This window comes from Stylophora pistillata, chromosome 12, assembly GCF_964205215.1.
Source record: "Stylophora pistillata chromosome 12, jaStyPist1.2, whole genome shotgun sequence".
Taxonomy (NCBI): domain Eukaryota; kingdom Metazoa; phylum Cnidaria; class Anthozoa; order Scleractinia; family Pocilloporidae; genus Stylophora; species Stylophora pistillata.
The window spans coordinates 10,771,065-10,798,539 of record NC_142530.1 but is presented as its reverse complement, the minus strand read 5'-3'; the positions used below and the strand labels follow the sequence as shown (position 1 = coordinate 10,798,539).

The window sequence follows — 27,475 nt, the reverse complement described above, 5'->3', positions numbered from 1 at the left end:
TAAAACAACTAGTGCTGACTACACCCAATTTTGTGCCTCCCAATATGAGGAATCTTGGGCCTAGGAAAAATTGTGAACCTCAAACTGAAAACTTCTTCTTTTCTTTTTTACAATTTCCCCCAGGCCTTAACCAGCTTACCATTTGGATGAAAAAGTCTTTTTTTTCAAAACTGCCCACAGAGCAAGCTTCTTTTCCTGCAAACCAGGGTAGCCTGCCTCCTATAACTTAGTAATAGCTATTTCACCACATCTGACCAAAAGTTTAAGCCCTGTGAAATGCTCACTTGTAATACCAGCAAGGGCAGCCTCACTCATTTCTTCAGCTTTTTTCTTCTCTTCTTTCTCTTTTTTCTTCTTCAGGTCTTTTTCTTTTTTTGCAAGCTCTATTTTATCTTCTCTGTATGTGTAGATGTCATGCAGCAACTGCTCCAACTCCACATATTCTTCTTGTGCCTGACCTATCAAAAACAAAACATATAGGAAACGATCAGCCTTTGCAGTAGTGTAATCACCCCAGACTAGTACAGTAAGTATTGTTTGAGTAGAAGAAAGTTAGATTTCTATGTCACATGACATTTTTTAGAGAAAAAGAAATGAAATGAAAACTGTAACATTTTTCTAGGAAAGGTTGGGAAATTTAGGGGTCAAAACAATCTAATCACTCCTCAATGTACCTCTTGGGTGCCTTTTTGTCCTCACTAATCGTTCTTGCATTTAAGATAGCGGTATTCATATATGTATCAAAGTAAATTAAGAGATAAACAGAAATTTGTTTAGGATAAAATATTATTTTTTTGCTTGCGTTGATGCGAAAAGTATTATTTCTCATGACAGAAACATAAAAAAGTGAAAATTTCTCATTTGTGAGTGTGAAATCATGCTTTACGCTTTATGCCAAAATTTGCTATGTAGTAGTGGTTCTGGAAGCTTTTTTGACTCACTCAGTTGATTTACTCATTCATTCTAAATGACAATTACAAACTCTAAGAAGTCTTTTGTGAAATGTGAAAACAATCAAAACAATTATTTAGTTTATGTGTCTTTTTCAAACTACCAGTCCTTACATCTACAGACGAACACTTCACTAAATGACAGCGATGTGTATTTTGTTTCAAAAAAGAGCTGCAGGACTGAAATTTCGGGAAATTTACGACAACAGAGGAGTCGCTACATCGCCAGCACAATGGCGCTGCTTCAACGAAGTTAGCTAAATTTTTGAAGATAACGCAGCTGACTTTCTATGCTTGAGCTGGCATCATTCTGTCTGGCGACGTTTGTCCTTAGCCTGGTCCTCTAAACCAGGTGGACTTTGAAGTTCCATCCTTCAGTATCAAAGCCAATGGCCTGTCTATAGCTCATCTCAATGTTAGAATTATAACCGGCAAAATCGACCAACTAAATCTTGTTATGAGTAACAACAAAGGCCCCGATATCTGGACATTCTTGGAGACCTGGCTCTCACGCAGTATTCAGGATGAGGAAATTCACATACCGGGATACAATTGTGTAAGGCGAGACCGGGAAGGAAAGCAAGGGGGAGGTGTAGCAATTTATTGCCGCGAAAGTTTAAATTTTATCGAGCAAGAAGACCTCATGAATGTAAATGAGTCTGTCTGGATTAAAATAAACCGAACAAGATGCAAGCCACTCATCATCGGCAATGTCTACAGACCCCCAGATGAGCATGTGGATATCTTTTTGGATAATCTAAATGATTCTCTGTCTAGAATTGATTCTACTAATGATAAAGTTCTTCTGGGAGATTTCAACATTGATTTCTCTGTCCAACAGAAAAATGCAAATTTTTCGCTGAAACGAAGACTCCGGGGAATTACAGAGGCTTTTAACCTAAAACAATTGATAAAGGAACCGACACGCGTCACCGAACATTCTGAGACGCTAATTAACCTAGTGGTTACAAACGCCAACCACAAATTTGTCGAGTCTGGAGTTTTTGATCTCGGACTTAGTGATCACTCGCTTGTTTACTGTGTCCTTAAATCCGGTCGTCCCCGGGTTGCTCCCAAAACTATCGAATATCGTTCATACAAGAACTACAACAAAGACTCTTTCAATGAAGATCTTAAGAATATTCCCTGGCATGTCGTTTTTAATAACACCGACAACCTGGACGACTGTGTTAATACATGGGATAAGCTGTTCTTGGACGTTGTTGAAGCCCACGCACCAACTAAAACCCGAAGAGTTAGAGGATCGTCAGTCCCGTGGATGACCTCAATCATCGCTAGTGAAATGAGAAAGCGCGATTATCATCTCAAGAAAGCAAAAGGAAACAAGAACAGTCAAAATTGGCGCGTTTACCGACTACTAAGAAACAGAGTCAACTGCGGCATTAAGAAAGCTAAATCAGACTATTATTCCAATCTGATTCAAGAAAACCAAGGAAATACTAAAGGGTTTTGGAAAGCACTCAAAAAGACTCTACCATCGTCAAAGACCTCCACAAATATCTCTAGTCTACGAGTAGATGACGCAGTTGTCACCTCTGACGAGTCAATTACTACTGCTTTGAACAACTTCTTTGTAAGTATCGGCAGAAAACTTGCCGAAAAATTTCCGGACTTGTCGTTCTCTAACCAGCCCGAGGTAAATCCTAATATAACTGGTTCCGGGTTTTCTTTCCGGCTGATATCTGAAAGTTTTGTCAGGAAAGCTATCAAGCGTTTAAAACCCAACAAAGCTACTGCGTTAGATAAAATCAGTGCCCGCCTGCTTAAGGACTCTGGACATATTATTGCGCCTTCGTTGACGTCATAATTTAATCTATCGCTACAAACAGGAACTTTTCCTTCCGTTTGGAAAAACGCGAGGGTCATACCCCTTTTTAAGAAAGGTAACAAACAGGACGCGTCCAACTAAAGGCCGATCTCAGTACTGCCAACGTTAAGTAAGATCTTAGAAAATGCTGTTCACGCTCAATTCTATGGCTACCTAACAGAGAATAACCTAATCTCGTCAAAACAGTTTGGTTTTCGACTGAAATCCTCGACTGTCACAGCTTCTGCACAGTTTACTGATCAGTTACTCCTCGGCATGGACAACAGCATTGTTACAGGGACCGTCTTTTTAGATCTGACAAAGGCGTTCGACACCGTGAATCACTCCATTCTGCTACGTAAACTGTCTCGCTTTGGTCTGGATGATACTGCACAGAACTGGTTGATTCTTTCCTTTCCAACAGAAATCAAGTTACTTGCTGTGGCAGAGCTCAATCTGACCCAGACACAGAATCTGTCGGAGTTGCCCAAGGCTCAATCTTAGGCCCGCTATTGTTTATAATTTATATGAATGACTTACCAAACGTTCTTGAATCTTGTAGCATTACTTTGTACGCTGATGACACCGTTTTATATTTTTCCTCCAAACTTATTTCAGAAATCGAAACTAAGATGAACTCGGACCTCAGACAAGTATGTGACTGGTTGAAACTTAATCAACTTACTCTTAACATCAAGAAGTCCCAATTTATGCTAATAGGTAGTAACTCGAGAGTACGTAGAATCGATTCCATTGTTATTTCAGCCGATGGTAAGCAACTTAAGGAAGCAGAATGCTTTCCCTACTTAGGATTAATTATCAATCAGAATCTTACTTGGGAGGATCATATTGAGCACATGCGTAATAAGATAAACAAGAAGCTAGGCCTTTTGCGGCGCATCAAGTCGTGTCTCCCACTAAGCGCTCGGATAACTTTCTTTAATTCTTTTGTTCTGCCCCTTTTTGACTACGGCGATATTATATGGGGAGACCGGGGCAACACTACACCTATGACGGAGCCACAGATCCTTCACAACAAGGCTGCACGAATCATTTTAGATCTTCCCCCTACTGCTTCCGCGAGCGATGCACTTTGAAAGCTCCATTGGAAACCTCTAGAAAGGCGGAGAGCGGAGCATCGTGCTATTTTTATGTTTTAAGGTAGTTAATAACCTTTTTATGCACACTTTTCACTGCTCTTTTAACAGTTAACTATCATAGCTATAATACACGATCGAAGCGAAATATCCGCAAATCATTCGCACACAGAAGATGGGGGCACTGGATAACAATAAATTTTGCAGCGGACGCTTGGAATGCCTTACCCCTTTCCCTAAGAGATATGCTCACCTTAAGCCAATTTAAGCGTGGTATCAAGAAAGTACTATTTTAATTAGTTTCGTTTTTCGCATGTTAATTTTCAAATAATGTAGTTTTATCTTCATATTTTTCGATATGTATTTTTTTCTTTTTATTTTTAAGTAATTATATTTTATTTAGTTACTTTTAGAGGACCCCTCTATAAACCACTCTTTTGTGATGTTGGCATCCTCAATAAAGATTAACTATTATTATTATTATTATTAAGATCACTGTTCTGGCTCTTTTGTCATCCACGTACAGGATTGTGGTGTCATCCACGTGGAGGATTCCTTTAACGATGCTGTCATGGTATTTAAATGTCTTAATCATTTAGTTCCAAAATATCTGGCCAATATATTTGTACCTCGTTCTCATATTCACACTAGGACTACGCGATCACGCAATCTTTTATACATCCCTCGTTGTCGTCTGTGATATGGACAACGTTCATTCACATATCGTGGATGCAAACTTTGGAACTGTATTTCTAATGACTTGAAAATTGCGGACAATGTAAATAGCTTCAGGCGTCGTTTAGCGCAGAAGCTATTAAGGGGAGAGCATTTGCATTGAGTAAACTTAATTTTTAAAGTATAGTTTTGGGTCTTTTGTAATTGATTCTAGCTATAAAATGTATTATTTACCTGTTATTTCTTCTTCTCTTTTTTAACTTATACGCCCCTTAAATATTGTAGCTAGACATTGTAACCGAAAAGCCCAAGTTGGGAGTTACAATAAACGTATGTCTGTATGTATGTGTGTATAACTCAATCCCATTGATAATGGCAATTCCTTGAAATGCTGCCTTTTTGCGGGCGATTTAAAGGAACACCACTTTTGTTTGCAACAGTCTCAACTTCTCTCTAAATAATGAGACTCATAATTTTATAATTGTCATTATCTAAAGAGCCTCAACTCACTCTCACGAAGCGACCGTTAAATTTTATCTTTTTGCGGCCGATTTGATGGAAAGCCACTCAGGTGTCTCAATTTCCCTACCTGACTTTTCTCGCGTAGGAATTACTATAATTTTACAATGCATGATGATTAAGGTTGAGAAATCACAATTTATAAGTGCGTGGTTAGACCCCAAAAACATTTAGCCTCCCAACCCACCTAATGTTCATATGAGGCTCTGCAAATAAACACAGAAAGGGTCTTCCACTCGGCTTTCCTCTAAAAATATTTCTCAAAAAGACACCTGGAGGTAGGTGTTCGCATACTCTCTCCAAACATACCAGTTATCGACCAATGAAAGTGTGCCTAGTATCTCAGTGGCATTGTTTAATGTAATATTAAGAAACTTTGACAAGGACTCCAAAACTAAAACGATTATCAAACGGTGACCAATAAAATGATTCAGAAGTAATATAACTGTTTTACCCTTTTTGCTCACAATATAAAACGCGAAATACTCTTTCTGCACCAGTTTTATTCGCTTTGCAGACTTCTTCGTTTGTGTCTGTTTCCATTGAGGATGATATAACAACAATTTACATTCTCTGACTACACTATACACTTAGTTGATATAGACTATTGACTATTATGAAATACAATCAGTCATTGAAGAGAGAAACGTAAAAAGATATGTTTTGAAAATATGAAATGTGTATAAAAAAGGCTGGATGAGACAAATAATGTTGGAGTGCTTCAAAAAGAGTTGATTAACGGTATTTTTAAACAAAACACTTCAAATACTACCCTAAAATGACACTGCGTACAGCCACGCTCTCCACGTTAACTCTAAAATATTTAACGATTTCAATGTAATCACTCTGAAATCCGACTCTAACTTTGACTCATTGTCGTGCCTCATCAAGAAAGGAGTTCCCTACAAACAGCGGCCACCTGAAGCATGGTTGGTTAAGAGTCATTCATTATATAGCGTCTACATTAAAGCTCATTAAAAGTTTGACAGTTGAAAGGAGACCGAGTTCCATTGGTCAGCCACAATAATCGTCGAAACATCGTGTTGTAGCATGATTAAATCGCAGAGGAATGCGAAATAAAAGGAGAAAAACGAAAGGTGGTCAAATAGGTCTTTATGCAAAGGAAAAGTTAACGAGCAGACTCAATAAATAATTTGGATATATCAACAAAGTTGAAGTGGTAAATTGGCCACCGTAACGATTACAAAAGCTGACGTTTCGAGCGTTAGCCCTTCGTCGGAGCGAAACTATTCGCTCCGACGAAGGGCTAACGCTCGAAACGTCAGCTTTTGTAATCGTTACGGTGGCCAATTTGCCACTTCAACTTTGTTGATATATCCAAATTACTTCGTTACTCCCACCGACGCAGCCCCAAACAGTTTCTTTCGAAACTATCAGCCTAGACTCAATAAATAGATGTATGAATACGTGCGTGCTTAAGCATGCTTGAAAAAAACTCTAAACGCATTTTTTCTAAATCAATTAAACATTGTTATTATGAATCATATCAGCGTTGTTTTCGTCAAAAAGTCTATTTATCACGCAACATTTCGATTGCACGTTGGTATCACCTTACAGGCAAGAAATAAATTATGTCACCCAATCGGACTGTTAAGTCTTTGGGCACCATCATCAATCAATTTATCCACCTGGAGCTATAGCAGACTCAGTCTCACTACATCTGTTGTTGTTAAGCCTTGAGGCCCGTTTATCCAAACCCTATTTCAGTTCACAGATCCGAAGTCATAATTTTCAGAAAAGTATGTGGGTCTTAGCTCAAAGACCAAAAAAATTGTTTAATCTGCTCGTGCCTTTGAATTTTTAAGATATTATAGTCTCGATCTTGAGTGTTAGGTCTTTTATCCGCTCAGTTCATAAATTAACTTAAAAAAAGTCGAGATTATTAATCGAAGATTCTGAAGAACAACCCTTTATCGCCAAATTCTTTACATCATATACAGTCATAAAGATTTTATTTATTCCCAAGAATACTCTGACTGGTGACCTAATAGAGGTTACGAGTGGTAACGCTGTTTTTTATAGAAATTGGCTTACCTTCTGCTGCATTCATAAATTTGACGTTTGTCCTAATTCTAACAAGTAGTTAAGCAGAAAAAGGAAAAAAAAACTAAAAATAATTATACCCAGTTGGCATAACACACGTTGAGTCAATAGCAGCTGAAAAACACAAATTTTAGAGATCGAACAGCCTAAGCTTTACTTTTCATCAGCTTTTATTATCTTTTGTTAATTACTATCATCATAGGCACCTCTTCAACAAATTGCTGGTGTTAGTTATAATCATTTGTCGCTAAAATGTAGAGTGGCTGCTCATTCCTAGAGCATACCCTTAAAATGAAATCGTTTTTCACTTTCCTTCGCGCCTTCTGTTGCAACGTTTTATAGTTAATGCGCTAATTACATGAAGCTTTGTATACTTCTTGACGTGAGACTTTTCTTACAACTAACAGTCGGTGAAAAGCCAAAGATTTGCATATTGGTATTTAATTTGTGTATCCATTGTGGCTATAGCTAATCGTCATTATAATTCAACCGACTCAGAAACTTTCCGTTAACCAGTGCATGGAAACAGCTCTAATGATAATGATCCCACGTAGCTGACTGATTTCTTATAATATGAAGTGGATAATAGTAATTTACATATAGTCATTACAGCTTTTGAAGGACACAGTCCTTAAAAAGCAGCTATCAGCATCTGAAAATTAAAGTAAACGTAGAACTTGAATTAATTCGTCACTCGTTTTAGGCAACTGGCAAACTACAATGAGATAAAACAAATGAAATAATTGCAAACAGCTCTCTTGTCTCTCTGTTATTCCATATTTTAACAAAAGTTTTAGGATATTTCCTTACAAACTCCGAATTCAGGTTTTTTTCTGTTAATTTTACCCTCGCAGAAATGATTAAAATGGTGAAGCTAAAGGAGTTCTCGACATTCACTACGAGCTTGTTTTTATGCGGGTCGTGCGGGCGTTTATATCAATGTGGCCCTTAGGTGTGTACATATCTTTATTCCTGCTTTATCGGGACTTATCTTCGACTTAAAAAGAAACTTTGTATAGCATTATTCGATCCGTGCTGTATGATTAACTCGAGTAGATATTTGTATGAGAGTATACCAGTAAAACAATAACCTAGAGAAGTGAAATAGCCTTACGATGAAATCATACAAGCATTAATAAATAATTAGGACACAGTCTTTAATGGGTAATGCTGGATACGCCCTACAAATATACTTGAGTAAAATGATGTTACGAAAAGGTCCAATGATTTAGGCTGGCACCCTTAATTTGATTGTTACAAAGTCCGGAGGCTTCCACGTGGGTACTATTAGAGTCATACAGTATGATGGCTTCTTTGTATTTTATATCCACGCGACGCTATTGGAATGCCAGCGAATAGTAATTAAACTGGGATTCACCTGTCAGAGTAGCTTATAAAAACTTATCAGAATAACAGGTTAATCATCCTGATCAAGACTGGATGAACTAAAGAGAAGCAGACATGAATCCAAGGTGGATTATACTCCTCTCCTCATTTTTGTATTTGCTGCTTCTGAATAATCAAGCAGAAGCCTACGGCGCGAGGCCACCACACCGCAGATGGAAATCAGTTGTCAAACGGCACTTTCCCCTTGAAAGAATCGCTCAGGTATTTGGTTCTTTCTAAGGTTAGAGAGGTTGACCATTGTGAACTTTTGTGAAAATGTGTGAAAGTGGAACTCTTATTTTTATCTGGTAGTACCAAGATTCAAGACAAAAACTGTCTAACCCACCGAACAACTATCAAGGATCCCGTCCATTCGGAAGGGAAGTTCGTCAAAAAGAGGTCAGTTGGTGTTTTAAGTATTGATATTACTGATTTTAATAACTTTTAAAAACCGAGAGTGGGCAGCAATCCCTGACTAAATCTAGTAAAATTTGACATTCCCATTGTATTGTCCCATAGAAAACATTCCAAAAGTTTGTTTTATCCGTTTTGGAATCAGTGTGTCATGCTACGCTCGATTAAAAGTGATTCATCATGATCAAAAAATGAAATTGCAGAGCGGAGAAACGACTTGATCCATGGTAAGGTTTAATTCTGGTGATCAGTGGATGTGCCCCTGACAAACTTTAACAATATTTGTCTTTTTTGATAGAGAGAAGACCCGAACTCGGAGGCCTACAAGTGGATGTACTAAGATGAAACACCTACAAGCCTGGCTTGTGGATAAACTGTGTAAAAGACGCCATTATATTACGACGCGAGTCCAGCAGTGATACCGGCTATTTATTTACTCCTTCATTAGAGGTTGTAGGGATATTGTTGATTATTCCAAACTAAAAACTATTTTAAACCAGTTATCGTCTTGAGGGTTATGGGCACTTCGCTGCCTCATTCGTAATTCTATTAATTTGTAATAGTTTAGATTAAAACACCAAAGAGGTATGGTGCTGATAGCTAGACCCCAACCCAAAGTTCTACTAGTTTTTCTCCGAGAGTAACAATCAATCTCAAAATATATCAGCTGATTGGAAACGTAATGGTTTAACCAACTTTCGTTTGATTGCGGTCGAATTTATTTGTCCAGACTGATGATGTATACTGAGATACAATTTAGGAATGATCTACCCTCTAACTCTGATCCGATTTTAATCCTATTACCATTTTAATGGACAAATTCATGTGCAAGACACGTAAGCGACACTCATTAGCTAAAACAAAAATTAAATACTTTAAAGTATATAAAAGTAAACCAGCCGCATTCGTGATTCATCAGTCGACACAATGTACCGCATAATACAACCAGTGCATCACCTGCTGCATGATATATTTACAGTCTTACACATCCTCCAATTTAACTCTTCGATGCTTCGATGTAACCGATCATTTTAGAAGGAGAATTACCTAACACAAAATTAAATTCAGATAAGTAAATTTTAAGACGGAGCACTATATTTCGGCTGGCCAAACCAGCCTTCTTCAGGTGCAGTGGGAATTAACAGAGAATTGGGGTGATGCTTCGTAGATAGCTATCTACGAAGCATCACCCCAATTCTCTATTAATTCCCACTGCACCTGAAGAAAGCTGGTTTGGCCAGCCGAAATATAGTGCTCCGTCTTAAAATTTACTTATCTACGTTGTATCGGTCTTGCCTCCATATTTATATTTCATATTCGTTATTTTGGGCCGATCAGATCATCGCTGATCCAACGTACAAGAGTAGGAGTATCGTCCACGGTTGCCTGCTGAACATTTTACAGTTAACAATTCAGAATTTTGACTTCGCTTCAAACTAAAAGTATACAAAATAAACCAGCTACATTCGTAATTCAGGCGTCGACACAATGTACTATAAAACAAACAGTTCACGATCTGCCTTTAAAAGGAAATAGCAGACAAGTCACGATTCCCTTTCAGGCATATTTGCCATTTTGTAACGCCATACATCTTCATCAGATGTGGAAATGAGTAAACTAAAATGTTGACAATACCTTTGGGCGTGCCAGCTGTTGCATGATGCGTTTACAGTCCTAGCTAGCGTCTTCCATTTAAACTGTTCGATGTTCTTAGACATTGAAGATAACTGATCGTTAAAGAGGGGGGACATTTGATGGCAAAGAAGAAATTATCGGTTACAGAGTCATTGCTTGTTGCGTTTAAAAGTTTTAGCGTTTAAAATGCGTGCTCGAGGACTCAAACAATATTCTGAGTAATACCGTGCTCAGTGACGCTTCTTTATTTAGTTAATAATTTCTGATAAGTATACAACCTTTTTTAAGGTGTTACAATACGAAAGATATACTCATAAAAACTAAATATTGAAAATAAACGTACATCTTGATAAAAGGGGCGGAGAAATTTGGGGGGAAAATAGATTATATTTCACCATGTTAAAGCTTCGATGTTTACATTAGAAATGCTTATACAAAAACAAAAGAGGCCACGACTGCGGACAAAGTGATCTGTCACTTAAAACAATCGAGCGGTTGTGTGCTCTTAATTAAAATCCCTCTGATGAGGTGTCGTGAAAGATTCACTCCCCATGCATGTCATGTGACTTACACCAAGTATGAGAGCACATCGCCCATTCGGAACATTGTCAGACGTCGTGGACTCCATTGCCACCTCTACCCCGATGACATTCAGCTCTATCTTTCATGTAAGTCCACCCCCGCTAAACAACTCAGTTCTACAGCTAACATAAAAGCGTGTGTTTCCGAGAGCGACTAGTGGATGCTGTGCAATAAACTGAAACTGAACAAAGAAAAGACTGAGCTACTAATCTTGAGTGTACGAAACCGTCCATCCCCATCAATATAGAGTACATCAATGAGTCTGATACACAGATCGAGTCATCCCCTTCTGCGAGAAACATTAGAGTCATTTTCAATTAACTCACGCTATTAGATAAACATGTCATCAATGTCAGTAACACCTGCTTATTCCACCCAAGAAACAGCAGCAAGGCAAGAGAATGTTTATCTCTAGCAGACACAGAAATGTTAGTTCACGCATTCATTACATCTGAATGTCTGAATGCCAATTCTTTAATGAATGGACCACCCAAATTTCTAATAGAACGCATAAGAATGTCCAGAACGCCGCAGCCCTCGTTATTATTCGTACCAAGTATGATCACATCAAGCCTGTCCTTAAGCAGCCACACTGGTATCCTGTTAAGCAGTGAATTAATTACAAGATAGACATAAAATAAGATTAAATTCATAATTTCCTCTGAAAAACTTCACTCATATTCATAGACTTCACTCGAGACTGCTCCTTGAGGTTTACAAACTTTTCTCGTGTTCTCCCAACATCCCGCGTGGTTTATGAGTCGGTTAACCGACACTAGGTGTGGTTAATTGCTTAGGTAACTAGCAGTGTAAATACATTCAGTCGTCCATGTTATTTAGTTTAGGTTGAGATGAGTAAATTAATAGTTGTGTATCTAGCGATTAAAGTTTTTTCACGTTCTTTTTCAAACGTTGTACTTGGCTCAAACACAACAACTTTGGTGTTGAAGTGTTCCCACTTTACTTTTCCCCGCGCATGAATTACTGTAATTCTACATTTCATGATAATTGAGGTTGTTAATTTTTTTTGGAAATCACAAAACACATGTGTGGTGGGTGTTATACTCGGAGATACTAGCTCTCTCGAGCTATTCTAAATCTGAGTTTAAATAAAGTCATATGTATGTATATATGTTAGACCACAAAAAAGTAATATAGGGAAAAGACCAAGAAGATTTGGAATGGAATGGGTGAATCTAGAGAGAACCAGCATTAATTGGAAGCGGCAATCTTCCATAGTTTGGAAAATTTAGGCAACCACAGTGAGACCCACAGTGAGCTAATATCAATGTCAATTGAGATGAATTGCATGAATTACAAGAATAGGTCACCCTCTTTTTGTTGCTATGTTGACCCAAATCTACCTTAGTCTCACTTGCAGCCCTTTCCGGCGTCGTCACGCAAGTAAAAACTCCCCCATCAACGGCTGCTCACATTCGAACAGCATTCCTTTCCCATTGTAATGTGTTATCCAATCAAAATAAAGTTATTGTCTGACAAACAACCAATGAACACGCGATATATTTATTCCCACAAATTCACAGGAAGCGCGTTAGCGTTAGTTTCTAAAGATGAAATCTGATGTCATCGAAAACTCCGAAGAAAATATCAGATAATGATCGCTGTTTTGTTTGCCCAAATCCTGTGGGCAAATTTATAAAAACATCTCTTGTCTCTTCTATAATTACTGTTATGGCTTCTCTCTGATGCGTCAAGCTCTCAATACCAAAAGTATCTTGCAATAAGTCGAAAGCGTCTTCATTTTGTCAGTTTCAACGCTCGGATAATACGAACTCTGTGATTGGTTTGATTATTGAGGCGCGAACGCTTTCCGGAATATGGTAAGTAAATGCTGATTGGCCAATTTCCGGAAAGGAATGCTGTTCGAATGTGAGCAGCCGTTGGTGGGTGAGGTTTCGCTTGCGGGACGACGCCGGAAAGGGCTACAAGGGAGACTAAATCTACCTCTAAGGTCATTTTTAAAAGGCCGAGGATAAGCTGAATTAGGATAAACTTCTACAACAAGTCAGGGGTTTCCACTGTGAGTTCGAGTTTTATCTACGTAATAGTAGCAAATGATTCCTTTTCAGATGTTTTCCTTAATAGTTTTAGTCAACTAGGTGTTGAACTAAAAAAATCTAGAATTCAAGTGCGAGGCCATTTTGAAACAGCAAAAAGGGATGAATTTAGTGCTTTATCTTTTTTAATTTTCGCGTATGAATATTTCCCAGTACTTTTCTCTTGCTTTTAATGGCCGTCCGGCGCAGTTACTTCGGTATGTGCTTTTCAATCGAAACAAACTACATGCAGCTAGAAGCTGTCATCGTTATGCTAATGAACAGGCCGCCACTTACTCAGAATGGAAGCTTTATCTAGAGTGGCAATAACATGATATACGAGTCTTCAATTATTGTCAGTTTTATAAATGGTCGTAAATGTTTGGTGAAAATATGTAATTATATAAGTTCGATTGAGCAAATACTTTTCTGGTAGTTTTCCCGTGCCAAGTTTAAGTTGGTAAATCGAAAGCTATAAACATCGTCAACAGTGCTCTTTTTTCAAAATCTCCGTACAGAGTTTGAAACATGTTTGTCCAGCCGAAGATTAACTGTTACGTACGTTTGCGAACTGTCAAGTAAGTTAGGGCAAAACTACTGACCACAAATATCGACAGTCGGTTGCCGACACCTGAAAAATTTCGTAATTAAATTTATTTTTCACAAAGGACTCTTTTGAGGAACCTTATTTAAAAATTTTATCAAAAAGTTCTATCGTGCTTTACTTTCTCCGAAAAATCGAAAAGTTCAAAATAGGTCCCCCAATCTTTCAGCTCAGCTAAGAGTATACTATGCACATGACCTCTTACGTGACAAACGTTGAACGGATCGTATTGCAACTAATTCGTCTTTTCAATAATGGTATAGAGAAGTAAATGTTGTTTTTTTTAAGGCAAATGTGACTCACATTTGGGTAAGGACGACTTCGCAGGCATCGTACCCATGAGGTTCTTAGGCTAAAATAACGTATTTGGCACAACATATGAGAGAATAGACCTCATATATCTGCTGTGTACTATTTGCGTCGATATCGTTAAAAAATTTTTCAGTTATTATTCTTCTTAACCACTATCGCCTCGTGGCGATAGTGGCTAAGAAGAACGCTCTATGTTTCATAACATCCTGTGACTTGGAACCAGCGCGCATAGCATGGGTCACTTCGGTCTGCCTAAAACACTTTGATGAATTCTGCTTAGAGTTAGCCTCTGCAAGTGCAATACACTTTTCTGCAAATTCGGTAATTGCCGAGATAGAAATGGGATATGACGGAGCTTTGAGTAACAGCGGTATCGGTGGTTCTGAGCCATCTGAGAAAAACATTTTGACGACTAGTCCACGAAAAGGAGCGAGTTTAAAAACCTTGAAAGGATAAGGTTTTATATTAGGAAAGCGATGAATTGAATAGAATTAAACATTTGAGAAAAATAATGTTATTCAGTGAATGGCACAGACAAACTGGAAGGAAATAAACTCTGAGTGCTCCCAATATTGTTCAATTTAACAACATTCCCATTCATACCCTGTTGAATTAGGGTTTAGGAATAATAATTGACCAAGAGAAAATGATAAGCTGGAACAGCCCGCAGCTGACGATTTAACTCTCTTGGTCAAAAATGTAATAGTCATATTAAATAACAACTTAGAAGATTCACTCATCGGTTTATGTAAAATGTGTAAAAGTGTACATGAATAATAATCAAGTTTTTCAGTCTTTCTGAAATATTCCCCATCTTCAATTGATGGATGGATGGATGGATGTATGACTTGTTTCTTTACTCTAAATACGAGCTCTCCCATGTCCTTTTGTCTCCAACAGTAGATCAGTGGATTAACGAGCGAGTTTAACATGCCACAGGTTTGCCACAGTGCTTCGTTGATGGGGAAAATATTATAAACGCCTGTAACACAAACAATTGAATACAAACCGGCTGGGAGAATGCAAACAGTAACAGCACCAACTACGAAGACAGTTGTCTTAAGCGCCTTGTTTTCTCTGGTAAATCTTTCCACTTCTTCCAGGGGCAGTTCTTGAGCCTTTATCTGCCTTTGGTGGCGGCATGATTCATGATACAAAATCACATAAGCGAAGGCAATGAAAACAATACATGAAATTGTGACCAGGATTCCTATAGACTATGTGACTAGATTCATTTTTAACACAGTAAAAATGCTACACAGGAAAGCAATGATCCAAATTAGTATGACTGCTACTTTCAGGTTGTTATCAGTTATAATGTTTGAATGGTGCATCGCAAATTTGATCGCTATGAGCCTCTCGAAAGTAACCTACATAAGATGAAGGCATGAAGCAATTGAAAACAACGACATAACATTAAAATGGAGATTTTCAACTATTTCACTGCTACTGAGACCAAATATTAGGAATGTCCTCCACAGTACATACGACGGTTGACCAAAGAGACCCGGCAGTTAACGCATCAGTGACCGCTAAACAGGCCAGCAAGATGTTGCTGTTAGTCCGGAGCCGAGGTATCTTCATCACAATCTTTATCACCAGAACTGTAAAGGGACTAGTGATGCTGTTGATGATGATGGTGATCATGTAACTAACCTCCAGTGAGACACTTGCCGTATCATATTGTGAAACAGCCATCTTTGATGCGTTTGAAAATGGCCCAGAGAAGTTTGACGAGTTGATTTGGTTACCGAATAAAGATCAAAATATCCTTTTAGATCAATGCATCAAATCTTAACTGTTTTTCGGAGGCTTCGATACACGCAGTCAGCTCTAATGTGCATTTGTTTCCACTTGACTTCTTCTCGCGCACTAATTACAGTTCATTACAGTATAATTAACAAGGTACAATTAACAAGGTTATTATTTTTTTATGGAAATCACAAATATAAGTTTGGTTAAACTATCGAAAAGATGAAAAAGCAAATAACTGAATAAATCAAAAGAGTCGGACGGGGTGAATATGGAAAAGATTGATAGCTATGGCAAAAGAATATCTTCCATATTTTGTCGAATTTAAGCCAGCAGGATGATCAAAGTACCAACTGAGACCATGAATCTCTGAGTCAAATATCAATTTTTTTTTTTTTTGCTACTTTGAATTAAGTCTATTATGAGGGTCTACTTTAAAGGGCGAGTTTCTTTCTTAATGATTTGCTCATTAACGCTGATCTCAAGTGATACCATGTTAAAGCTATAGGAAGCTTCATAGTACCGCATTTCCGATACTGCTCTACAGTTTGGCATCATTATGGTGCACGTAATACAGAAAAACTAAATGCTTTAAACAGACGTATACTTAGGTTTATACTTAAGGATTACAGCTCATCTTATGATCAGCCACTTGACAAAGTCCATCCGTTACTTCGTTAAGCAATAGGGCCAATAGGCGTCTTCTGTATGTGTTAAAATTGTTAGATAAGAGCTTTTCTGTAGAAAACTACCCAAGTTATAGGAGGACCATGTTTACTCTCCTCGTTCTGCAAATTACAACCTATGTAGAACTACAGTCTATGGTCTACATTCTTTTAATTACTTAGCTACTAAACTATGGAATTCCCTACTTGATGGCCCGAGAGGTTCAGTTGCAAGGATTCATATGAATTTAAAAGGAAAATTCCTAGTTTTGTCAATCTTAATCATCACTGTCACAAGCATGTCTTTTTATATCTATTTAACAATTATTCCACGAGCGCGCGTTGGATATGAGATGATAGATAGCCAACGAGGCGCGTAGTGGAATAATTGTTTTATTGAAAAAACGCCCCCAAGATATTAGAAAATTCTTGTCGACTTTGTTTTGTGAGAAGAAACCGGATTTAAGAATGTACAGAAATTAGATTATGGTATATTGGTTCAAATATACCATAATGGCTGAGCCAATAAAAACTCTTGAATTGCATTATCCAATGATCCAGTTTTTAACAATGTAAATTATATCTTATCTTATTGTATTTCATGTTTCATCAATAACTTATTTTAACAGCTACACTCAAATTCGTGTTAAGATAAGGTTAATGTATGTATGTGTGTATAAGTGTAAACTGTCAAGTGAGTGGCTTTTTTTAAAACTGCATCCAGCGGTGAATTACGTGACTATTTTTTTAATTAAACACGAAGGCGCGCTATATAAGGAAGTCTTCCCTGGGAAGACCGAGGCTCATTTGTCACTCACCTTTGACGTGTGCGGGTCAAATTTAAATGCTGGTAGACGAACAAAAGGAGCTAATGAGATATCTATTGTTTACTTCCACCAGCATGGTGGCATGAGGTAACGTACGAACCACCTAGTTCGATCTCAAATTTACCGCCACAAATAAAGACAGCTTCCATTGGAGAAAGGAAATACAAATCTCAAAAATTCTTGTATTGTGAGGAAGACATAAAACAATTTTGAGGAATGCGCCCGCTGTTTACTGCTTTGGAGTAGCTGTAGCCCAAGCTGACTTGACTCTAAGAGTTCTACATCACACGACGGTTGATTGACAAATGGTCCAGGGGGACCTAAGGCTCCTTTTATAGCGCGCCTTCGTGTTTAACTCGTTTGAACTCCTCGGAAAACTCCTCGTCATTCTTTTGCTTTACACTACAATAGTTATGTTCGATATTGGTTAACTTAAATAGATTTGGTTGTCTCATGAATCTTAAGCGCTAGTTCTCCATATTCATAACGTGATCGGCGGATTAGTGACTAAAGAGAGATGAGCTGGTGTTTTGTGAAAATTGGCTTACCTTCCCCTGCAATTATAGCTTTGGCATACGTCCGAACTCTAGCAATTAACTAAACAGAAAAAAAACCCTCCATCATTATACTTAGCTTGCATAACACTTGTTGAATGAATAACAGCAGGAAAATACAAATTTTAGAGATCGAACAGACTAAGCTTCACCTTCCATGAGCCTTTATTTTACTATATTTTATCATATATTATTATTTTTTCTCATCTTCGTTTGTTGAATGCAGCCTTTGGGTATTTTTATATCTTCATTCCTGCTTTACTGGGAATTATCCTTGACTTAGAAAGAAACTCTAGCCCTTTATCACAGTACTTGATGCAACACTACCAACGGCAAGTGAAAAATAACAAACAATCTGTTAATACTCGAAACAAAGCATCCTTCGCTTTAGGGTTCCTAATCTTCTCTGTCTCTACGTCAAACAGAGGGAATGAATTCCTCAAGATACAAGTTTCATTTCTTCGTGCTTTTCGTCGCAAATATTTTTTTCACAAGAACAACTTTCACAGAAGCGCCTTAGTTATCTTTTGTAATTAATTTGTATAGGTAATCACATGATTTCGAGTGCAATTTGGAATAAATAAGCACGAGTAAATTTTTTCAAAGACAAACAAATTGCATGAGCCCGTAGGGCGAGTGCAATTTGTGGTCTTTGAAAAAATTTACAAGTGCTTATTTATTCCAAATTTCATGAGAAAATCATGTGATTATCTATTAATAATATACATGAAAAAATACGAGGTAGTTTCTCATAACTAAGAAGAAAAGCGCGCATCACGTGCAAAAATAATTTATTCAAACCCTGCAAGTGACATTGACCTTGACATTGACATTGACATTGACCAATCATTCTGACCAATCAGAATGTCTGGTTTGTTTCTTTCTTTGCACTGAATTAACCCTTTTCTGCACTGAATTAACTCTCTTCTGCACTGAATTAACTGAAAACTGCATTCATCTTAACCAATCAGAACTGAGAAATTTTTCATGTATATTATTAGACTTAATAAACAACCCTGAGAGCGGATTTTAACCATTTTCCGATCGGTTTGAAAAGCGCAACGCTGTCAGTGAAGGTTGTAGGAGACAGTAGAAGGAGGCAGACTATAACTGACAGCTCCAACTACAAAAGCAGTTTTCTTAAGCGCCTTGTTCTCTTTGATGAATCTGTCCACTTCGCCTTCGGACAGCTGGTTGGCCGCTTTTATCTTCCTTTGTTGGCACCGGGTTTCATGATACAAAGTGATATAACCGTCGGTAAGAAAAACGATACATGAAATTACGACAATGGTTGATATAGAATAACATACTAGAAATAACTTAAACAAGTACAAAATTACACACATGATTGGAATAGTCCAAGGTACAAATCCTGCTACTTTTAGTTTATCAGTTATAACGTTAGATAACGCTTTGATCGACCATTTTTACTCTAGTGTGCATGTGTTTCGCTTGACTTTTTCTCACACTTGAATTGAAGTAATTGCCAATTGCTTTTGTTGACAATTGTGATTTCAAAGTCTTTTGAAGATCCTTGAAATGTTACTACTTTTGCGGGCGATTTATTGGAATACCTTTTTTGCGTGCATGTGTTTCCACTTGACTTTTAACTGCGCTTGAATGAAATAATACCTTGTTTTTTTGAAGCAGAATTCAGCGATGAACTACGTGCTTTATCTTTTTGAAATTAACTCTTTTCTGTACCTCCCAATACTGGGCTTTTTCAAACTCAGTCGAAATGAGCTCTAATTAGAAGCTGTTATCATAATAATGATGGAAGGGCCGCCACTCAATCAGAAAAGAAGCTTTCGTTAGTGCGACGATAGCACGATTTACAAGGCGTCCATTATTATCACTTTAATCAGTTGTAAATGTTTGGTGAAATTATTTAATTGTACAAGTTCGATTTTGTAGATGCTTTTCTCATAGTTTTCCCCCTCAAATGTTAGTTGTTTTCCGAGGCTATTATTGACCAGCTTGAGTCTAGTGAACATGTTTCCACTTGACTTTTTCCCGTGCATGAATCGCAATAATTCATAAATGATAATTCACGGGGTCTTTTTTTTGTTAGAAATCACAAATATAAGTTTGATTAGACTATCAAAAGGATCAATGGGAAAGTTGGAAGAGAAGGATATGGAGAAGATCAGCAGCGATTGCAAACCAACATCTTCCATATTTAGGCAAATTAAGGTGGCTCGTACCGGTTTTCATCTTTTTGATGGTTTGTAACTTTCAAAGAATACAACAGAAAGACTGACCAAGGCCAGTTGAACACTTTTACGGGGTTGAATTACATAATCATTGGTTATCCGAAAATAAGTGTCATTTCGTCACTAGCAGTTTCCATGGCAACGCTTTCATAGGCTTATTTAGACACATTTTTTGCTTGTGGCTTAAATAATTCGAAAACTAACCCGGTGACCCCCTGATTTTTTTCAGTGATTGCTTTTGGCACTTGAAAAGGAAAATGCACAAAGATTTTTAAAAAATTCTACGGAGCGGAATTTCAGAAAATCTACAAAAAGGGCAATTTTCACACATCACAAATTTCCTTCCGTAGAATTTTCTAGTTTTTTTTCTGATGATTCCTTTCGACGTTATTATCATATTGGAACAATAAAAAGAAGGGGTCACCGGACTTGTTTTCATGCAATAGCTTTCGTGAGTTTAGCAATTTCCACGCGCGTTCTCGCGCATTTAAAAATCTGGATTCTATAAGATCGACATTTGCTCATGATCTGTTTTAGCTACCGCTGACAATTGCGTGTGCTCGCGCGAGCACCTACGATCTGATGTTTACAGACGTTTACTGCTAAGAAAATCATTAAACAGCCGTCAAAGACAGCCTCCCGAGCTCATCTTAAAAATCCTACACATGACTTCTGGCTATATCATATTATTTTCCTTGAAGTTTCAAAGTCTTCTTCCACTTCAGGTAGATTATCCTTCACTTGAGTTCTTCTTTTTTCGCCGTCGCAAGATTTCATATCGGTTGAATATTTCTTTTCAATGTGAAGAGAAGCAACCTTTACTTCTCCGAAAATCGTCTTAGTTTTCTTAGTTTCTATCTCCTGCATTCACAGTGGCCGCTCAACACGCTCAACACGACAAGCTCTTAGGTAAACTTCTCACAAAAGTAGAAAAAATTCCACGCGCCGCCATCTTTGTTTTGAATTTTCGTCTTTTGATCTCGCGCTTCTTTCGCACGTTTCTCTCGCGCGCGTCACGCAAGAGTGACCTGTTCCCCGCGCGAGGAAACTGGTACGAGCCACCTTAAGGCAAATTTAGGCCGGCAGAATGAGTTAAGCCACAGATGAGATCAATTGTTTGAATCTCTAGGTAAAAAAGATAAATATTTTTGTTGCTATTTTGACTTGAATATATCCCGAAGGACAACCTATGAGTTTCTATTCGGTATAAGTTATAGTGCTATCTTTCACATGTTTCCTTTTCATGCCAAAAAATGACCCCTTTGAGGGTGACATTTGCTTTGCTCTTGTTTTCGTTTAGGTAGGCCGCGTTATTAAACCTGAAAATCTTTTTGTTAAGTGAGTAGCTATTTTTGAGCTGCTTCCAGTTAAGATTCAGGGCTTTATAAAATCTACTCGTAATGAGCTCCAGTTGAACGTTTATTACCATAATAATTGACTGGTATCCACTCAATCAGAAACTGATCATGAAGGAAGGTTGGACAGGTAGGATGATGGCATTTATGAGGTTTTGCATTATTGATAAGTGCTGTAAATCATGAAAATATATCAATTCGATCGTGCCAATGATTTTTTAAAGTCGTTTAGGCCAAGTTTAGCTTAATAACTCGCAGGCAATGAACAATATCTAGAGTCCTCTCGTTTTTACGAAAGTTAGGGACAAAACCAACAATTAAAATGAAAATATACGTTTGTGCGCTAAAGATAACCTAGTAATCAAAAACCTCACTGGAGTGGCTTTAAGAACGCTCGACATCATTGGTAGATGCACACTGCATTAAAAGCTTTTACATGCCTGCTGTTTTTGGATAATTACATCTATCTTCAATGGTTGGTTTAAATAATAAAACTCCAGACATATTGAATCATTTGACTAGCATCTACTTTATCTTTCCGATTATGGTAGAGAGGTGTATTTTCCAAGGGAAATGGGAGTAAAGGTGACTTCTCAGGCAACATGCTTTTGATGTACCAAAGTCGAACTTAGCCCTATTTGGCACAACACATTTTTTCTTCGAGTTATTAGCTTATTTGCTTTGAGATGTTTGCGACAGTAACGTTCACACGTTTTTATCAGGGTTTGACACCAATATTCAGTCTAGTCTTCTGAGCGAGCTTTCATCCTTTGGAGTTCACGGAACAGAACTTACACTCTGTAGATCATAAACTGTTCATAATACACTGAGACAACGAAAAATATTTTTATGTTTGGCAGAATTACAACAAATGGCACTCAGTGACAAAGAATGATTTCCTATAAGCATGAATGTATGGGAGATGTAATGGCATTAATTGACCTGTTTCAGCCACGATGCATTGGTGATTGTGATATATGACTCCCAGAATTCAAACTTTTAACCTTGTTCTTTAAACCAGAGTTGAGGCTGTGTAAACCTGGGCATTTTCGTTTCAGACCGGTGTGTAGCTTCAGCTTCAGCGTCATGATGTTATCGAGCAATGAAATTAACCAGCTGGACCAACGCTTTAAGGCTTGGCTAAATATATACATTATCTCTTGTCGTTAGGTTTTTAAAAAAAGGTCACGTAGAAAAAACCTGGCCAAACCTATTCACAGGGAATGGAGGCCTTGAGTGGGCTGTATGAGTCTCTCATGTAGCTTCTTTGTTTGGTTGCTTGTTTATTGTAAGACGCTTCTTCGTCGAAGGAAGGTCTTAGCCTCTCTCTCGCCGATTCGTGGATTGACTGAAAATGAGATCATCGCTTAGGGATGTTAATTTTGTCAGAAAAAAGGTGCAGCAATTTCGCTTCCTTACAAGAGAACTAGACCATTTAATAGCAAATGAATAAAGGCTGATAGTTTCCAAAGAAACTGTTTGGGGCTGCGTCGGTGGGAGTAACGAAATAATTTGGATATACCAACAAAGTTGAAGTGGTAAATTGGCCGCCGTAACGATTACAAAAGCTGACGTTTCGAGCGTCAGCCCTTCGTCGGAGCGAATAGAGCAATTGTGGGTTGTGTGTGCTTTTAAAGGCAGAGAATGGAGCTACGTTATTGGTGGGAACATGGCAACGAGAAAAACAAGAATAAATTAGTGGAATGAAAAGCGTTCGTTGATCCCTGTGGGATTTAGACTGCCGGTTTGAAAGATGAGCTTTTGTTCAAGATTTTTACGGCTTTCCGTGCTACCTAAGTGTAAGGAAAGACCGCAGATTGCCATATGTTGCTTAGAATGATTAGGTAAATTAAAATGTCTTGCGACTGGTTTCGATGTGTCCTTGTCATTCCTTTCCACGTCTCGAAGGTGTTCTCGGAATTGGTCACCTAGTCTTCTGCCTGTTTCGCCGATGTATATCTTTTTGCAATAAGTGCAAGTTATGCAATAGATTACATTGGCGGAGGTGCACGGGAAGTGATCGGTGATCTTAATGGATCGTTTAGGTCCCGATATTTTATCAGTGTTGTGAATGAAAGGACACGTTTTGCATCGTGCACGAGCGCATCTAAAAGTGCCTGGTTGGACATTAGTCTGAAAAGAACTTCTGACCAAAAAATTGCCTATGTTTTTCTCGCGTTTGAATGAAATGAGCGGAGGCTGCGAAAAGATGGTGCTTGTCTCTGGATCGTTTTGAAGTAATTTAAAGTTTTTAAGAATGATGGATTTAACTGAGTGGTTGTGAGGGTGAAACGTGAGAGTGAATGGAATGCGGTCTGAATCTTCCTTATGCGACGTTTGTAGTGCTGAATGTCGATCAATAACTTGGGCGCGGTGGTAACCCGCTTGCACGACAGAAACAGGTTAACCACGTTTATCGAAAAACTGGCCCATTGACTCTGATTTGTGGTGGAAATCAGAGTCATCACTGCATAAACGACGAAGTCTTAGAAACTGAGAAAAAGGAATGGAATTCTTAACGTGAGATGGATGCAAAGACGAATATAACAAGTAATTATGCGAGTCTGTAGGTTTGTGATACACACTAGTGCATAAAACGTTACCTTCAATTGAAACTTTGATGTCTAAAAAGGATAAAGAATTGTCAGAAATTTCCCAGGTATATTTCAGAGCCGGGTGAAAAGAATTGACTGCGGTTATGAATTGAGTGAGCTCCTTTCCGGTAGAGGAGCTAACGCCGATACAGTCGTCGATGTAGCGACCTTAGAGTTCAGGTTTGGACCCGTTGTATTGGCTGAAAAATTGATGTTCGACAAAACCAACAAAAAGATTGGCACAGCTAGGTCCCATTTTGGTGCCCATGGCTACACCATTGGTTTGTTTGAAGAAGTGTGTGCATTGAGTGTGAGCACTAGTTCGGCTAAGCGTAGTAGTTTTTCAGATTTAGGTTCCTTATCAGTACGTTGATCAAAAAAATGTTTAAGGGCCAGAAGGCCTTCGCCATTATGAATGACAGTGTAAAGAGACGTAATATTTTTCAGCCAATACAACGGGTCCAAACCTGAACTCTACGGTCGCTACATCGACGACTATATCGGCGTTACCTCCTCTACCGGAGAGGAGCTCACTCAATTCATAACCGCAGTCAATTCTTTTCACCCGGCTCTGAAATATACCTGGGAAATTTCTAACAATTCTTTATCCTTTTTAGACATCAAAGTTTCAATTGAAGGTAACGTTTTATGCACTAGTGTGTATCACAAACCTACAGACTCGCATAATTACTTGTTATATTCGTCTTCGCATCCATCTCACGTTAAGAATTCCATTCCTTTTTCTCAGTTTCTAAGACTTCGTCGTTTATGCAGTGATGACTCTGATTTCCACCACAAATCAGAGTCAATGGGCCAGTTTTTCGATAAACGTGGTTAACCTGTTTCTGTCGTGCAAGCGGGTTACCACCGCGCCCAAGTTATTGATCGACATTCAGCACTACAAACGTCGCATAAGGAAGATTCAGACCGCATTCCATTCACTCTCACGTTTCACCCTCACAACCACTCAGTTAAATCCATCATTCTTAAAAACTTTAAATTACTTCAAAACGATCCAGAGACAAGCACCATCTTTTCGCAGCCTCCGCTCATTTCATTCAAACGCGAGAAAAACATAGGCAATTTTTTGGTCAGAAGTTCTTTTCAGACTAATGTCCAACCAGGCACTTTTAGATGCGCTCGTGCACGATGCAAAACGTGTCCTTTCATTCACAACACTGATAAAATATCGGGACCTAAACGATCCATTAAGATCACCGATCACTTCCCGTGCACCTCCGCCAATGTAATCTATTGCATAACTTGCACTTATTGCAAAAAGATATACATCGGCGAAACAGGCAGAAGACTAGGTGACCAATTCCGAGAACACCTTCGAGACGTGGAAAGGAATGACAAGGACACATCGAAACCAGTCGCAAGACATTTTAATTTACCTAATCATTCTAAGCAACATATGGCAATCTGCGGTCTTTCCTTACACTTAGGTAGCACGGAAAGCCGTAAAAATCTTGAACAAAAGCTCATCTTTCAAACCGGCAGTCTAAATCCCACAGGGATCGACGAACGCTTTTCATTCCACTAATTTATTCTTGTTTTTCTCGTTGCCATGTTCCCACCAATAGCGTAGCTCCATTCTCTGCCTTTAAAAGAACACACAACCCACAATTGCTCTATTCGCTCCGACGAAGGGCTGACGCTCGAAACGTCAGCTTTTGTAATCGTTACGGTGGCCAATTTACCACTTCAACTTTGTTGATATATCCAAAATCATTTAATAACAAGACCACTGGAAACATTTGGGTGCTTAACCCACACGGGTTTTTTATCTCAAAAGGTGAAGCGTAAGCTACTATAATTTTAGATTTGGGAAATTTGTATAGTTTCAAACTTTTCTTTTATACATTTTATGATAAATGAATTTCGCGCTATCTTATAATTAGTCAATTGGCGTTATTCTCAAACCTCACAGGGCCCAAGCGACTTTTGAGATTACAGGGGATCTAATAACGAATGCGTGTCCGATAGCCACACCAAACGAAGAGTTGAAAGTTGTTACCGAACAAACCAATGATCTTAATTACCTCGTCCGTGCAGTATACTTCTCTTGTCGCTGTTTGCAGATCTCAGGTCCTCCTGTGATCGTTCATACGCCTCCTGGTCACTTTCTGATCCTTCTTGTTGTCTCTCATTGACGTCATAGAAGTTCTCTTGGAATTCTTCATGCACCCTGTTTTGATTTTCATGGTGTGCCTCGTGTACATGCTTGAGATGTTCGATATGATTTTGCATATTTTCACTGTAATGGTCATAAAATTCTTGGAAGTATTCATTGGGTAGTGGCCCCCAGTTCGGTGCAGAGTGCACGATGATAAAGATTGCACAGGCAAATGTAAAAAGCCAGAAGCGATTCATAAACATTAGTCGCCTGCTACAGAGACCGTCGGTGGACCTGAAAAAAGTTGGCTTTGGTTCAGAGAATCGTTCAGTCGGCGATTAATTAAATTGTCCTCGAAAGAAGGAAATCTCGTTTGAAATTTTATTCGTATCCTAACTCAATAAGCAACAAGTTGAACAATACTTTCTGATGACAGAAGACGGACTCGGTGGCAAATTGTTTCAAAACTTGCTTAAGTCTTTCTAAAAAAATGATGAAAAGATACGGAAACTGGCAGCTTTGGACGACTACAATCATTTGAAAGACAATAACAGATTAGTCCTTCCGAAAAGTCAACAATCCCTGAGAACTCATAACAGGTAAACAACCCATGCGTTCTGCCCAGCACCTGTTGTGAACAATTACTTATAAACAACACTCGGTGCGTCATGACATTTCGTTGATACTTACTTCAGACACCACAAACTGGGCTTACCTTGATAAATAGAGGAAGTTAGAGGTGATGAGTAAAAGATGCAAACCTCTACATCACTTTCCCTGACTACTTTCGATCAACCCGTCATGGTGATGTCATAACAGGTCTATCAATCAAACCTCTCTTTCATTATGACAGCAAAAAACTTACATCGAACAATCTAAATGTCTTAGACCCTTAAAATCCTTTGTTTTAACAAAGACTGTGAATTTCATTAGGTTTCGCGATTTTTTGCATCTGAAATTAAATAAGATTTTCTGAGCACATCGTCAACGGAGAAAGAAGGAAAGAAAACCCCTGTTCCGGTACAATAACCACCGAAATCCACCAAAATAATTTCCTCTGTAATTATATTCGAATTTTTTCTGAGCAAAAACGGAAGGCCGGTACAAAGAAAAACAATTGGCTTTCCTGGTCTCATCCCTTACTGCTCCAAGCACATTGTAACAGGAAAGAAATTGGATATGAATTTTTCACCTTGGGACGAAGGGGTCTGAGCATGAGCCCAAGCAGGCCAGGATCCAAAGCACAAGCACACCGCGAGTGGAATAGGTAGCC

General features: G+C 38.3%; 2 protein-coding genes, 1 long non-coding RNA gene and 1 pseudogene across 3 annotated transcripts; 2 read left to right on the top strand and 2 right to left on the bottom strand.

Annotated features, from left to right (window-relative positions):
* Nucleotides 1–1,407: 1,407 nt before the first annotated feature.
* On the top strand, nt 1,408–2,778 carry LOC148718784 (uncharacterized). Its single transcript, XM_088739999.1, has one exon. The coding sequence runs from the start codon at nt 1,408–1,410 to the stop codon at nt 2,776–2,778; it is 1,371 nt and encodes a 456-aa protein (XP_088596125.1).
* Nucleotides 2,779–8,547: 5,769 nt separating this feature from the next.
* Nucleotides 8,548–9,432, top strand: LOC148718783 (uncharacterized). The gene is made up of 3 exons (XR_015994279.1): nt 8,548–8,741; nt 8,832–8,918; nt 9,232–9,432. It is a non-coding gene; the product is annotated as an uncharacterized LOC148718783 (long non-coding RNA).
* Nucleotides 9,433–14,704: 5,272 nt separating this feature from the next.
* On the bottom strand, nt 14,705–16,940 carry LOC148718782 (G protein-coupled receptor 3-like; annotated as a pseudogene).
* Nucleotides 16,941–22,316: 5,376 nt separating this feature from the next.
* On the bottom strand, nt 22,317–27,055 carry LOC111340742 (uncharacterized). The gene is made up of 3 exons (XM_022947632.2): nt 26,918–27,055; nt 26,129–26,496; nt 22,317–22,837 (listed from the first exon to the last, which is right to left on the bottom strand). The coding sequence occupies exons 2-3, from the start codon at nt 26,463–26,465 to the stop codon at nt 22,773–22,775; spliced, it is 402 nt and encodes a 133-aa protein (XP_022803367.2). The 5' UTR covers nt 26,466–26,496; nt 26,918–27,055; the 3' UTR covers nt 22,317–22,772.
* Between the last annotated feature and the right edge of the window lie 420 nt (nt 27,056–27,475).